General features: G+C 35.7%; 1 protein-coding gene and 1 pseudogene across 1 annotated transcript; one reads left to right on the top strand and one right to left on the bottom strand.

Annotated features, from left to right (window-relative positions):
* The first annotated feature begins 649 nt into the window (after positions 1 to 649).
* LOC104231422 (non-specific lipid transfer protein GPI-anchored 1) lies at positions 650 to 3,133 on the top strand. The gene is made up of 2 exons (XM_009784420.2): positions 650 to 1,101; positions 2,691 to 3,133. The coding sequence occupies exons 1-2, from the start codon at positions 753 to 755 to the stop codon at positions 2,936 to 2,938; spliced, it is 597 nt and encodes a 198-aa protein (XP_009782722.1). The 5' UTR covers positions 650 to 752; the 3' UTR covers positions 2,939 to 3,133.
* A 669-nt stretch (positions 3,134 to 3,802) lies between these two features.
* On the bottom strand, positions 3,803 to 10,063 carry LOC104231423 (uncharacterized; annotated as a pseudogene).
* Between the last annotated feature and the right edge of the window lie 1,289 nt (positions 10,064 to 11,352).

Genomic DNA, 11,352 nt, shown 5'->3' with positions numbered 1-11,352 from the left:
GGGAAAGCTCTCAATTGGGGGGGCTGCTCCAATTTCTATAAAAGGAAGACAAAAAACTCCCTTCTTGTATTATAGAAAAAAGAGGAAATGACCTCGAAGAAAATATGTAAATCTACTTCATCGTCGATCGATGAGGAAGACAATGTAGAATCTTAATAAGATCAATAATATCTCTTTTATCCCATATGCAATCGTTGTTGTTAACATTTCGATCTGGAATTAATTATGTTTGACTAAGATTTACACATTTATCTTTGATTGATTTGTTCAAAAAAGTTTTAATATCTTTTGAGTCAAACATATACCAATTCAGTATTTTGTAAATAGCTTTTTCTAAACAGATAGTATGAGATATGCTAACATTTTTTAAAATAAATATTTTCGGGTTTCTTTTTATTTTTTAGGCCGAATGGGGACTTTCGTTAATTTTCCGGAAAAAAAGGTCAGTTTGAAAGACGAGTGTAGTGCTAAACTCATGGAAACCAAACGCAATCACGCGTAATCAGATTGAGATACGTCAGTTCAACTTTCATTTAAGACCATCCCGCTTCACATGCTGACAACCAGCCCATTGTGTTATTCATTACTGTCCAACTACCCCATCTTTATTATTCGGCCCATTAATTCCTCTATACAATAACTCCTATTTATACAAAGACAAACACTCTCTCCATAAATATCAAGAAATAAACCTCTACATTTTGCTACAAAAAATCCTCCTCCTCTTACTCCTTTTTCAAGTTGCTTAGAAAATGAAAAGTGCATATAAATTTATCGGTTTAGCGATGTTAATGGTATTTTCATGTGGGTTGGCTAATGGAGATGATGACAAAAGCCTTAGTCAAAAGTGTGGGGTAGAATTTCAAAAGGTAGCGGCGTGTTTAACTTACGCGACGGGGAAAGCACCGGCGCCATCGAAGGAGTGCTGCGATGCGGCAGAGGATATAAAAGATGAGGACCCGGTTTGTCTTTGTTACATAATAGAACAGATACATAAAGGATCAAGTCCAGAGTTGAAGAGCATGGGCATTCAAGAAGACAAATTGCTTCAGCTTCCTTCTGCTTGCAAGCTCACTAATGCCAGCATCTCTAACTGCCCTAGTAAGCTTTCTCTTGTATAACATCATAATCTCTTACTCAGTTTAACTTCTGCCCGTCAAATAATTCAAAAAAATAAAAGAAATGCTATTTTTATCATTCATTGGCCCTTTCAGGATCAGACGTGACGAATAACATAGAAGATAAAGGTGACTTACCTTCTGAAAACATAAAACATATTAAAATATGATGATAGTGTAAAATATTTTTGTACACAAATAGTGTATATAAGTAAAATATCCTTACTTTATTTAGTGACAGAGCAGGATTTCAAGTTTATGGGTTCAAGATTCTAGATCGTTTAAATTAGTAGGTTCTTAATTAGTAATTTATATATATTCAATAGATCTCTTAAGAAAAATATAGGATTTGAACAAAAGCTGCTGGTTCGACAGAACCCGTATCTTGCCTTGACTGTATTAGTAATTTCTTTTATCTCCCTTTCTTTTTTCTAAGTGAATTCTTTTCCATGTAATTGTTTCTTCCTTTTGGTGATCTAGCACGCTGTTTGACTTACTGAGGTGTGCTGTGAATTGTTTGTAAGAGTTACTTCTTCTTATCGGCACAGGATTTATAAGGAAAAGACAAAATAAATATATATGTCAACCTTACAAACTTAAAGAGTATGTAAAAGCTTTTGTGGCACGTTCACTTTTGTGGGGGTAATAAGAGCTTTTCATAAAAGACAATAGGAAAATTGAAAAGTTTAAAGTGGAATTGCTTTTAAATATAAATATGTATCATTTTTTTTTAACGGACTAATAAGGAAAGTATGTCAACATAAATTGAATCAGAGGGATTGTAATTGAATGTATATCCCTGGAAAAAAAAAGCTTGTTTGGAAAACGGTATGTTTCTAAATATTTTGTTTCATTGTTGCTACTTGCTACATTAAACATGAAGCAACTGAAAATTGTTTATCGAAGTTGAACTAAGGCAATTCTTAATATATAGTTTAACTAATTCAATGACATTTTACTAGGAAACAAGCACTCATGTTGACATTTTTCTGCCTTTCTTGTTCCTTTTTTTTTAACCATGCATGGCCATTATCCATAGGGACATAGGGTATAGGATAGTCATTTTTAACACTGATCGAATTTAATACACCTTTCTTGGTTATTCATTTTTTCTTGAAATTAATTGAATCTAACTTTCTAGTCAATATTTAGCCCGTCAGTTATCATTAATTATATATGGACCATCTCATTGATTTTGAACTTTGAAAAAATGTTGGTTTACAATAAAAGAATGTCATTTGGAGCTCGTGGGCCATTTTTGACCGGTAAAGGAAGTGTAGAAAAGAATGTGTAGCGGTGACATCTCACACGTTACCATTTTGAGTCGTGCCAAGAAGTAAACTCTGGTATAAGTGAAAGGAGAGAAGAAAACCCTAGTGATTCTCAAAGTTATGATGTATCAATCTCAAGCAAGTTAGAATCACTTAGATGAATGTTTCTAACGTCCATATGTTACTTCATTTATGTTATTTGGAAGTAGATTTTTTTTTTAACAATAACATTAATTCTTTGTAGATTTTGTTACTAGACTTTTTTACCATCAAATATTAATTTTCATGTTGATGAGCGCAGAGTTACTCAACATTCCTTCAACTTCTCCTGATTATGCCATCTTCACCAATGCATCTACTGCGTCCAAAACCCCAGTGGCCACACCTGCTGGGGCTTCTTCATCATCGTCGCCCGACACTACAAAGGATTCCTCCAACGGATTCAAGAACGGACCCCAGCTTTCAATCTTTGGAACACTAGTGGCTGCTGCAGGTGTAGCAGTCATTTTAAGTGTAATTCCTAGGGGAGCTACTAGTGTTTTGATGTAAACTACATCACTTCTGTTAAAATGTTTCTGTGACTTCCACTTCCACTTCACCAATTATTGGATGAGGTTTTATTTCCTTTGTAGTTTTTTTGGTTGTAAGTCTCTTGTCTCTGTTTTAATGAATTGATGTATGTAGGTACGTCTGGAACTATGTTGTATGGATTTGCTTGGCTGATACAAGACTTAATTTCGCTTCTTTTTCCTCTGGATTTGAGAAAGTAATATGTGCCGGTGTATCAGGATTATTTAAGACCCAGATTGCACCATACTGGATCTTGTTTTAGCTCAAAGATCCAAATAACTGCAACCGGTGATTTCGAAACTGTTGACCTAAACACAGAGATAATTCTGATATATATAATTCTGAACATTAAAACAGATTTATAATTCCGAAAGTAATCAGTTAGTACTTTCCAAGAAAAGGCATAATTATATTTGGAAGCAGAAATGAAACATGCATGAGCAACAGTGCAGGTTGTAATAATATATATAGGCTTCCATTATATTGTAATTCTTGTTGGATCATGAAAATACCATTTTAGGGAAGGACATATTATGAATTTATGATACGTTCTACCTTGTGGTGCTTTATGTGAAAAAACCATTCTCAACATTTCCTTTTTTAGACTCACTTTTCTAATCAAGAAATCATAACCAATATTTCCCTATATGAAGTAAACTACCAACACACAAAATTAAGACTATCACATGTAAAATCTCAGGATATGCATAATCAAATTCAAAGCAGCAAAAGGCCAAAACAAATAAAAACGGCCGGTATGCAGAAACTGTTTATCTCTTTAGAAGAGAAGTATACAGAGAGAATATACATCATCTCTCTGTCGCTTCAACTTAATTTCTTCAGTTAATTAGCTCAAGAAGTTGTTTCAAAGGATTGTTTCCTTACAAGAAGGCATGTGATTCTAGAGGGCTAAGCATGTGTATTATCAACTGTACACAACACGAAATCCGGTCGATGTAATGCTAAAGCCAACCTCCTTTTTTTTCCTGCATCCAAACCAGAAGCATCTAACAGAACATGCCATGAATTTCTATGAGCTTCTGATATCCAATGAATCGAGTAACGTATTTCTTCAACGTAAGCAGGATATGCAAAAAGCCCTTTTAGACTATTCTTACATTTCCTCCTAAATATTGGCTAAGTTGTGATCCTTTAATCCTCAAATCCAGCCATGTTTCTCGTGCTGCAATCACTTTTGAATCTTTAAAACTAACAAATTCCCTTATACAATCATAATCTTCACCAAGTATTGAAATGTACTAATTTCCCTGAATAAAGGGTAACATTCTCCAATCATCATCATTGCTTCTTTTCAGAGGCGTATCCAGGATTTTACGAGAATGGGTGCACCCAGGGCGAAGCTATGTACGACGAACTGACCATCGTTCGCCGAAAAATTATACTATGTATAGGGTAAACTATTACTTGTTTTTTAAAAAAAAAATAGACTTTGAACAACCTTGCATAGCCCACTGGAAAAGGATGTTAAACATTTGAACACCATTATTGAATTTTCTGGCTTCATGAACGTTATTTTTTTTCAACCCAACTTCATAAATCAAAGAAAAAATATAAAGAAACAAAAGATGAAGTGAGATTGATAAAGAAACTGGAAAAATATGTGACTTTTGTTTGTAGAAAAGTTGGTATTTTGCTGATTTGCAGAAGACCTAGAGCGCCAGAGAGTTTTGTGTGGAGAGATATTTTTAGTTTAGGGATTTTGAAAGTATAACTGAAAGAATAAGAAGAAGTTATGTAGTAATAAAGAGAGGAAAAGAAAAAAAGAACGTGTGTGCTAAAGAGCATGGGAAACTTCAAACTGCGGGCCCAGGAGCATGGGTATGTAACCAATTTATTAATTAAAAAGTGAAATAATGGATAATTTTAAAAAGGGTATTGCGGGGATTCGAACCACCTACCCGGTGGATGGAAGGTACACTTCTCTACCAGTGCATTACAATGTTCACTTGAGTATGGGTTCACCCATACAAATTCATGTATTTTGTGCTGAAATTTATTGGTGTTATACAAGGTTTAGGGAAATGAGGATGATTTCACGTGAACCACCCCCTCCCATGTAAATCCGCCCCTGCTTCTTTTAGTGTAACTGTAAAAACAACTAAGTACTCCTCACCACTTAGTCCACATTGTTGCAAAGCTCGATTTCGGACTTGAATTTCTGGAACTGAAATGAAATTCCCTTGGTAAGAAGTTTTCTTGGTGAGAATATCACGCAATCTTGATGGTTCCAATAGGATTTTTCTGAACTCTGGATTACTACTGCCAAAAGAAAGCGACGACGACTCTCTCCTTGGAGATTTTCCCTTCTCACTAGCGGATGATTCATCGGTCAGACAAAGCGTATAAAGATCAATTTTGTCTCCTTCTTCCACAAGTTCATTGCAATATTCAGGGTACTTGGCCAAAACATACTGTTAAACATGTTGCATTTCACTTGGTGTTATTGGCCCTGACCATCTTAAATCAAGGCCATGTAGTGTTGATATAGCTTTTGCCACCAAATGGGCTGGAATTACAATATTTGCTTTTTGTTATTTTGTCAACATATCTTAATCAAAACATACTCTTTTAAGCTCATAACATGAAATAACTCATGATAGAATATATTTTTCAAAAAAAAAAGTTATTATTATGCTGTTTTGTTATCAGAAAATGTCTTTTCCACCAAAAGGGGGGAAAATGATAACCTCACTCACTCTTGGGCGTCAGTCATTTTCCTTCATAATTATTTAAACTTTTAACTTCATATTATTGCTTTAACCAAATTCTAGACATTATTATCAATCATCAATACTCAACAATTTTATCAAAACACCGTCCATTTTGCCAATATTATTATAAATCCTTAAAAATATTTTTCCGATAATTATTTTCATAATCTCCAACCAACCACCAGAAAACACTTTTTAAGAACTAACTGTGAAAGAAGATAGAAACCAGAGGAACAATAAGTTTTTAGTAATGTTTGCATTGAACTTTGCAATTAATTAATTTCAATTTCATCAACCATACCTGCAACCCAATTATCATAAAAATAACATATATAGATAGAGAGAAATAGAACATGCCTTAACCATCATGCTATTTGGTCTACTATTAATTGGTGATGTTAGTATAGGGGGTAATAAAAATTCTATAACTTCACCATCATAAACATGAAGAGTTAAGAGGAAAAAAGCAACATCAATCAATGAAGTTGAAGCTTTATTAATTGAAACTCATTAGACTAAATCTTGGATTAATTAGTACAAAATCTTCATCACTCAGAAGATACAGAAGATATCATGTCATACCTTGGAATATTCGTTTAGGCTTAGCTGTTCTTCAACGTCTTTTCCCATGTTGTTTAATTTCTGCAATTTGATTAAGCTGAACAAGCTGCTGTTTTAAGGTTAGGAACTGAAATCTATAGATTTTGACAAAAATAAATGTGCAGAAGAAGCTAATTGAATTGCACATCAATGATATGGCAAATAATTAAACGTTTAATATATATTTAAAATTAAAAGGGGACACAAAGACGCCGACAATAATAAAAGTCAACTACGGATTCACTCTCTTTTTAGGTAACTAAAGTAATCTCATTCCCAATGAGGTATCTTTACAATAAAGTAGTAAAGCAAAATATTCGAAGCTTGTGGTTTTACATATGATATTTCAATAAGAGGTTTATAATCGCACTATTTTAGTTATGTAAAAATATACTATATTAATTTTTAGAATATATTAATAAAAATAATATCATATAAAATAAAACAAAAAATAGGACAATAAGTGATTAGTAGGTTACAATTGGAATCTTGGTGTTATGAATCTTAGTGATTTTTGATCCGGTTGACATTTTCTACTCTCTTTTAATCCATGGAAAAGTAAATGAGTATTTTCTTTTGTTTTCTTTTATCAAATAAAAGAATGCTCAAGGACAAACTTATCAAGATATTCACATGATCTTTTAGTAAGGTATTTGATATTTGGCTTAAAGTATATATATTTATATGCATATTGCCTCGTATTTTACTCATGTTTCGTAGATTTCGGATGTGTAATATAATGATTTGTGTTAATTCATAAATTTCAGATGTGTAATATAATGATTTGTGCTAATTCGTGATATTTTTATGTATAGGAGTCATCCGGAGGAAATGTGGGATGAAGGTGCGTGAGTTGAAGCAAAAAAGGGAACGAAATGGGAAAAATACCACAAGTAGCGCCCAGGCTAGCGTGGGGCGTTACCTGTGGTGAAAAAGGCAGACCTTAAAATTTCCCAGTGCCAAGGCTAGCGCCACACACTATCCTGGGTGCTGGTGATGGGAATTTCTCCTACCTCAACCGGGGCAAGTTTATTTCGACCCAAGATACCCATAACTCGTTTAAAAGCAAGCCTAAACCTATTTTGTGAGGGGAGACGTCACTTTGTTAGAAAAATACATGTGTGGAATACTCGGAAGCAAATATTCTCAGTTTTCCATCATCTTTCTTAGTATTCTCAATTATTCAACATTTGTGAAATTATTTTGATTTTATCATGAGTGGCTAAAACTCATAGTTCTGGGGTTGTGATTTAGCCATGAATATTGTTGTTTGACATTGACTTAACCTTGATTAGTTTTTGCTAATATAGGGTTGTTTCTTCAATTCTATAATTATTGCTTAATTATCTGGCCACCGGTTAGGTTTTATTTACTATCTATGCTATGCTTGGGAATGCTACATCTAGATTAGAGAAGAGTTGAAGATGGAATGATCTTAACTCTGAGTGGAGGACTGATTTGTGATTAGGATAGGAATATACCTATTCACCATGCTCAATTAAATATCGTAATATTAATGCATTCTTAATATATTGATTCCATAGGAATATATGCGTTAATCTATTTTGAATAGGCGAGTACTAATTCGGGAGAATACTACGAGAGCAATTATTCGATTAATTAGGAACCTTGAGCGAATTGTATGAAAGGGAGAGTTAATTAGAATACAACAGGATTGGTGAATCGATGACAACCCTGGAATATTTATCTCTACTGAATACACAACAATTATTTTTGTTGATCGATTAATTAGTTACTTGTTAGAATCATTGCTTAGTATAATCACACTTTTGAATTCTGATTGACTCGACTGAATAATAATCTTGGTGAACTATTAGGCCGTTAACACAAGTCTTTATAGTTTAGACACTTGATTTTCACTTTATTACTTGTACGACCACGTATAATTGCGTGTGTGTTTGAGAGCAACAATATTTAATTTGCATATAGTGAAATATAAAATTTTAATTTGGTAAATGTATACGGTAAAATCAGAGGGTCCAATTTTCCATCGTTACAACGTCTCGTAAGCATATCTCGAAGGCTCGAGACCACGGATGAGTTTCATCCCTCGAGGGCCATCGAAGCTCGACCTCAGAGCAGCACAGACCGACGATTATGGAGAAAAAGTGGGGAGTTCCAAAGGCACATAAATAGGGCTGACAAAGTCTAGTGGACTAGTCCAAACACGAATCAAGGCATTAACTAGTTGTACCATCTCCATATCTTTGTAATTAATACTTTTTATACTATGTTAGGATTCCCCCTCATATATAAAGGGGATATTTCTAATTTTGTAGACACATGTTATTCAATACTAAATACACAAGAACATTCTCTCTGCTCTCTAACATATTTTCTTGATCGCATTGCTTCCATTTACTGCTTACATTCATTGTGTTTTATTTAGTTTCCTCATTTATTGCTTACCATTGATCATAAAGAGCCATAGTTTTAGCTCTCATAACTGTTAGTCCCCCCCCCCCCCGATCGCTCTAAGCCGACATCCGGACTCGACCTCGAGGCCCTGAATAAGCAAGCTCGAGGCCCCGATTTACAGCCATTCGGTTTGATTAACATCTCATTTTTAATCTCTTATCTTGATTCCAATCACCTCACTTAGCATCTATTGCCCAAACAAGTGGAATAAAAATAGATCACGTATTTTTAGAACGACACAATCAAATTAATTGTTATTACCATTTTCATGGTAAACAGTTTGGCGCCCACCGTGGGGCTAAAATAATAGTGATTATTTTCTTGCTGGTTTTACTACGTAACGTAAGTTATCTTTCACATTTTTTCCTGCCAAAGATCTTTGATTTTAGGTCAAAATGTCTGACTTAGTAAACAACAATCTCGAGAACCATGGAGAGAACAATGTGGATGTTCCAATTATTGGTGTACCACCACAAAATCCTGAGAACGCACCAGAACCAATTCATGTGGACGCGGTCTCACGCGATGCCCAACACGTCAATAAAAGCTCTCACACTCACAGGAGCGTGCACCAAGGGGACCAACAAGAAGTCAGAAAAACCCAGTTAGGGAAGAACGGGAGATTAGCCTTCAACCGAGCAGGTACCAGAGAGATCAAGCAACAACAGGTCGGCAGCCGACCCCGCCATCGTAAAGATGCTCGAGGACCTCATAAAGATGGTTGAGTCGGGCAAGAAGAAGATAAAAGCCAACGACAATAAGGTAGATACCTACAATTCCAGGGTCGATAAAATTCCGGGTGCACCCCCAATTCTAAAAAGGGTAGATTTGAAGAAGTTTGAGCAAAAGCCATTCCTACAGGAAGCGGCCCAAAACCCATTCCAACAAAGTTCAGAATGCTCGAGCTTACAAAGTACAACGGAACCTCGGACCCCAACGAGCACGTCACTGCCTTCACTTGCGCATTGAAGGGTAATGACCTAAAGGACGACAATATCGAGTCTGTTTTGCTAAAGAAGTTCGGGGAAACACTCTCGAAAGGGGCCATGATGTGGTATCACAACCTATATCCTGTTGCTGCATTTTGCATACCAGAATTTGAATAACTTATGGGAACAAAAGCAGGAGCATTGAGGTTCAGATTACTCTTGGCACTTGCTGCTCGTACTTGACCATGTTTTTTCATGGCCATTGAATCAATCTCTTTCCCTGCACTATCATGATTAACCTCTTTATCAGCGTCTTCTGATGAATAACCAGCGAAACCATCGCCCCAATCCTCTTCATCGTCATCCTCACGCTGCTCTTGCCAAAGCTTGGATTTGATAGCCATCAACCTTAGATTTGACTATATCACCTCGTTATTATTCCCCGTTGACAACATGATCTGCCCAGATTCACCTTCAAAATCCCTAAACGACTCCACTAATTGAGATGGGACATCAAATACGGAAGTATTCAGCGTGACCAAAGGTTGTTTAACCAAAGTAGAATTCATCATCATTTCATTTTGGGCATTTTTGATGATTCGCTCTACATGATGATTGGAAAAATGCAACATAGGTACATTGGAACTATTAGCTTGGTTACTTGTTAGTTTAGTTCCCAATTTGGTTTTAGAGTCACTTCGTCGAACACCCAAAATTTCTGCCAATTCATGTTTTAGAGTCACTTCGTCGAACACCCTGTCTTTCGTCACATTACCACTGCCTTGAACTGGTTTCCCACTATTGGAACTCGGAATTGATTGTTGCTACTGTTTTCTAGTGGCTGATGATTGCCTGGGTTTTATATTTGTCTCATGTTGAACCTGCTACCCTTCCTTCCAAACATCTTCCGGATCTTGTTCATTTATCAAAGCCTCAAATGAGTTCGAAACAGTAACATTGTTTGTTTCACTCGTCTTTGTTTTATGAACTGAAATATTGTTTTTGTTAGGTGAAGTAGTAGTTTTAATAACCCCGGCAGTAGCCCGATCAGCAACTGCCCTTGATGTACCAGCTTCCTCTAAATTTGAACCTAGTAGTTCCACATTTGTTTTGCTAGCCTTCACACCATCAGGAATACCAACAAAGGCTACTAGTTTTTCACCTAATATTTGCTGAGAATTAGACTGAATCCGCCTTGTATCAAGCTGTCTAGTAACTGAAGGGAAATTATCAACATGAGAGATCAATGCAACGGTAGCATTCAAATTCGAACCATCTGTAGCTGCTGTATTTTTACGTGGTTTTGCAATGTCATTCAGTCGCATGTACCCCAGCTTGCACGTTCAAAGTCTGCTGCTGCATAAAGACCTGTGTAACAACTGTAGCATTAGGAGTATCTTCAGCTGTAACAATTAACTTAGTAGGGCTATCCCCTATTTTCCTTGACAAGCTGGTATGTTCTCCAGCACTTCGATCACCCTTATCAACAACACCTATAGAGACACCTTTGATTGTTTGATCAGATTCCTTGGAATATACATCATTACTCTTGAAGCCTATACCAGATGAAAATATAGCTGCCTTACTAGCCATGTTATCATAGGCCTGTACAATTTGATTCACGACATTTGAAATCCTAGCCAAGGCTATGCTAGCAGGGACATCTCGTGAAGGCTTTATTGGACCCTTATAC

This window comes from Nicotiana sylvestris, chromosome 12 (assembly GCF_000393655.2).
Source record: "Nicotiana sylvestris chromosome 12, ASM39365v2, whole genome shotgun sequence".
NCBI lineage: Eukaryota > Viridiplantae > Streptophyta > Magnoliopsida > Solanales > Solanaceae > Nicotiana > Nicotiana sylvestris.
The sequence above is the reverse complement of the archived record's forward strand: the minus strand, read 5'-3'. Positions and strand labels throughout refer to the sequence as shown.

Bases quoted from the DNA above. Each gene is read 5' to 3' on its own strand.
- LOC104231422 (XM_009784420.2), top strand. From the start codon at position 753: ATGAAAAGTGCATATAAATTTATCGGTTTAGCGATGTTAATGGTATTT. The intron at 1,102-2,690 runs GTAAGCTTTCTC...TGATGAGCGCAG, and splicing joins CAGCATCTCTAACTGCCCTA to AGTTACTCAACATTCCTTCA.